This window comes from Ailuropoda melanoleuca, chromosome 5 (assembly GCF_002007445.2).
Source record: "Ailuropoda melanoleuca isolate Jingjing chromosome 5, ASM200744v2, whole genome shotgun sequence".
Classification (NCBI taxonomy): Eukaryota; Metazoa; Chordata; class Mammalia; order Carnivora; family Ursidae; genus Ailuropoda; species Ailuropoda melanoleuca.
Window position 1 is genome coordinate 52317514 of NC_048222.1, and position 4702 is coordinate 52322215.

At 35.5% G+C, this 4702-nt stretch overlaps 1 protein-coding gene across 1 annotated transcript in view; it reads right to left on the minus strand.

Annotated features, from left to right (window-relative positions):
* Positions 1–4702, minus strand: part of UNC13C (unc-13 homolog C) — a 586721-nt gene that overhangs the window by 447502 nt on the left and 134517 nt on the right. Inside the window, exons 4-5 of the mRNA XM_034661708.1 lie at positions 4001–4023; positions 3337–3401 (exon numbers count right to left, since the gene is read on the minus strand). Coding sequence (XP_034517599.1) covers positions 3337–3401; positions 4001–4023 — 88 coding nt within the window. The remainder of the gene's footprint in view (positions 1–3336; positions 3402–4000; positions 4024–4702) is intronic.

Sequence of the window (4702 nt, forward strand, 5' to 3'; positions counted from 1 at the left end):
TTTGTGGACTTCCCTGAATTCCAGTGCAGACAAGGCTAGTACCTGAAGACTAGAAAGCACCATATAAAAGCCTTGTAATATTCCTCATCATGCATTCAATGGAACTCTGACTACAAATGTCCAGTGAAGGGTGAACTTAAGCTATAGACAAAGAACCAAAGGACTGCCATTCTAATTTTAAAAAGTGATTCATAATTGAGAAGGTACTTGTGTGACCTCATTCACTATCATTTATTAAAGTAGTTTCATCAAATTTACTTATTAGAGGCTGGGTAACCAAAGGTGTGTGTCATTCAAAACCTTCAGAATAAATCTTCTGAGAAAAGTGTGGTTGAATGACAGCCTTCAGCCACCACACTTACAGAATCCACTGCAGCATTCATCCAAAGGCCATACTCATCAAGCTGATCCAAACCAATGACTGAACATGGTGGAGGTAATAGAGCTGGCCACATACTCACAATGTGGGATTCTTCTAACAGTAAACCTTTTATCTAGGACTCCCCATTGGTCTGGCACTTTCCTGTAGCCTCATTGGTCAGTTTAAGGCTTTTTATGACCAATTCTCCTTCCTTCCCTCCCTCTCTCCACTCACAAATGGCCGACCCATATTATGGCCCAAAGATTTCTCTCATCTACTCCTGCTGTCTCTCCACTTATCTCAGATGTTTCCTCCCAGAAAGCTCTTGTACTTCTAATATCTTGGTGTGTGCTTCTGTAAGGACCCTTAGTTTACAAATAAGTTACCAAATTCCTGTAAAACAACTGGGAGAAGTACAATGTTAAATACTAATGTTATCACTAAAACATGCATCTTTCCAGCTTTTTCTCTTCCTTTCTTCTGATCTTTTTTTCTTTCTCTTGATTCTTTTTCCAGAGCCTACCTGATTTTTTATTTTGACAATGGGAAAAAGAAAGGTTTGCCATCTCTTTTCTAGCAACACTTACAAAAGATGTACAGAGATGAGCAGAAATCAGAGCAGCACTGTTAACTCCATTATCTGGTTTCAGTGTGTATAGATCTTTCCTTCTTTGACACTTGAGAAGGGGGAGGGAAGGATCAATGTGGTCTGGCTCTAAACTGGTTAGGAATGTTGAAGGTAGAGGACAGAGGGATGGAGAATTGTCATGAAGAAGAAGTGACTCCATTTGAAAGTCTGCTCCAGTCTGTTTTACAGGACAATAGAAGTTGTAATATTTAGAATATATATAGTAATATTTCATCCTATAAAAATATATTTTAAAATATTTATAGAAAAAGTAAAATAAGTAAATCTTGCTGAAAGAGGTTGTGATTGAAGGCTATATTTAAATGTACCCTTCAGGTTCTGCAAAAGGAAATAAGCATTCAGATAATAACAAATTCTCTTGATGACTGAAAATTATCATCCCTTTCCCAAACCATCATAATGCTAAAATCTCTTGGCAAGTCTTCGAAAAGAAGTGTTTGGAAAAGTGAAATGGAAGGGATCTGCTCAAAATGCAAAGATAATCTATTTTAACTAACCATTTACACAGCTTGCACTTAAAAACATGGGTGTAAATGAACTCTGTTGCTTTGACATTCTTAAAACTTCATATTCAGACATGAGTTAGGAAAGCGAGTTGTTATTAAGTGCTGGATGCCACAGGGAGGAGTTGCGGGAACCCTGAGACTATAAATTCAGATAAGTCTCCAAGATCATGACATACATGTTCCAATAATCAAATTGGAATTCAACCTAATTATTTTCTAAGATAAAATTTCATTTTGTCAAGTTATTTTCTAGTAAACTTAAAGACACAGAATGTATGAGGTAGGGGAGAGAGGGTAATCCATTGATTAACTAAATTTTCTACGAATAATCCACAATGCCCTTTTATCTCAGCTAGTTTTCCTACTACATTTAAACCACTGTGACATTGTAATAGGGATGTGAGTGGTTGTTCACGTATATAAGAACACTGAAGAGTTTACAGACATAAAAGTAATGAAGATGTGACTTGTTGAAATTTTATGTGTTTAACTAAAGTAATATGTGGATGTATTTAATGGAAGACTTTCAAAGATGAGAGTATTACAAACATAGATGTAAAACTTTCTTTACCTAAAAAACTGTAATACACGAATCTAAATGTTGCTTCTCTTTATATTGTACACACACGTGTTCAAATGTCAACACTTATAAAGCTAATCTTGCCATATGTTTATACTGTGCATAAGCTTTGGCTGACAATTTTACTTTAAATATCTATTACGTTTGCTATAGTATCGTTTGCTATAGTATCATTTGCAATACCGGTACCTAGAAATATTCTTGAAAATCCATTAACCGTAGACAAATAAATATTCTATAAAAGTCTTGAAATATTTGCATCAGTTAGAAATAATGAAGTGGAAAGTTTTCCAAGGCACTCTGTTAAATGGCAAAGAGAAAAGGAGAAAAACCCTGCAAGTTGGAGATGCAGGATAGCCTATTATGAATAAGGTCACAGACTCCAGAACCAGACTAGCTGGGTTTGGATACTGATTTGGCCACTTATTAGTTGTATGGAGGGAAAGGTTTTTTAAAACTGTTTCATACAACAGCTCCTTGATTTGTAAAATGAAGGTCAAATTAGTACTTACCTCCTAGGGCCATTTTAAGGATCAGATCAGTCATTATACAGGAAACAATTATAACAATACTTGATACAATGTCATTACTAAATCAGGGCTTAGTTTGTCGAATGGTCTAGTTTACGGCAAAGATACACAATACAAAACTGCTTATCCTAAAGGAACAACGACACGTATTCAAACAACAGAAAAAGGCTACAAACTGATACCAATGGGTAACAATGGGCATTAAATGAGACCCTTTGCTTTCTGAGTATTTTACATGCAAAATATACTTCATACATTATTTTGTGATTAAATTTCAAATACTTTCATCCAACCATTAAAAACAATGAAGTTTACATTCATTGACTTATTGACATACAACATTCATGCACATTTCGTTAATTTCAAATAAGCAGATCAAAAGATAATATTAATTGCATTAATGTGAACTCATTTATGTAAAATTATGTGTATTTGTGTATAGAATGAAAATAACTAATCCATTTAGGTGATTTTGAGTTTCTTCTTTGTATATAGACACATGTAAGATTAATTAAATATATATGCACACACAGTTCTACTTTATTAAAAAAAAGCAACTCTAAAAGCTACTTTGTGAAATAAGAAAGCAACAGTAAGGCTAGTTAATTATACCATCATGCAGCATCCTGCATTCAAAATGCATATGGTGAGAGCACATCCAAGTACCACTGATGAATGGAATGAATTAAAAAGCTTATAAATGTACTCACCCACCAATCGCCTGGAGCCCAGAGAATTTGGAAGCATCCAAATCACTGCCACTTACTATCCGAGCCTTAAATCAAAAACAAGAAAGAAAAAAAAAAAAGAAAGAAAGAAAAACAAACAGGCTTTTAGCATACCATAGCTGCATATACATGAATTTGGGACACGAGTCAACTGCACTAGACATGTAACACCTAGTATGACAGATGCTAAGCAGGGTCAGCTCCAAGTCAAAGCTACTGTGTTTTTGTGAGTGGAGGTTTTGAAATTAGCTGTCAGCATTTAAACAAAAGCACTGGCACAGTCTAGGAAAATATATCATATTCCCAATACTATTTGCCCTTAAAACTTGCTATGTGCAGTGAACATCATTAATCAGTCAGGGAGATCATGATTAGCCAGACTTAAGAACAGATGCTGAGTTTGACCGCAGCAGACCCCTAGGTTGGCAAATGTAAGCTAAAGAAAGCGCAGCTGGCAAGGTGTAACCTCTTCATAAACGCAACATATCGGGGGCACACTTACAGGACAACCAAAGAATGGAAAGCTGGGATAACATGCACATTTCACAACTAAAACAGAGGAACCATAACAGGTCTAATATGTCACAAACAAACATGTACAAAAGACAAGGTTCCTCAGGAGAGAAGAAAAAGTATGATTTAAAACCTTTTCATCCATAGAACTGCTATCTGAAAGAGAATCAGGAAAAGAAGGAATAAATATTAGATGGAGTACTTTAAGAAATCATTTAAACATATACATGAACAAAGTGTTAACTGTTTTACATTGTTTAAAATCATAAATAAACAGAATTTCAAGGCTGAACCCCAAGGGAAGAGGGATAGTTGGTCCTCATAATTTTAAGAGCTGGAAAATATGCCAGAATGCTTGAAAAGTATCAAAGGCTTAGGGTTTAATGAAAGATAATGTGTCATATAAAGAAAAGAACACAATTGAAGAATCAGAAGTCCTAAGCCCCAGTTGGGGCTCTGCCACTTACTAAGCAAGGGGGCAAACTACCAAATTCTCTGGAGTCTGGAATCTAGTCCCAGCTCTGCAAAAAAGTCATGGATATTTTGCTTATGGCCTCCAAACATTGTTCAGAGAATCAATTGAGATGAATATATGTCAAAGTAAACCCCAGATGACTACATAAATTAAGCATATTTTGTTAAGGAATTATTTATTTATGGCTTGTCAGAGAAACTCAAGAGCTAAAAGATTAATCAAATATACTCCACTTTGCAAATAAAAAAAACTGATGCCTGAAAGCACTTCAATGACTTGATAAGATCACAAAGCTAGTGATTGGCAGAATGGACACAAATCCAGGGCCGCTGATCCCCCATCTGCTGCCCTTTAGGTCCC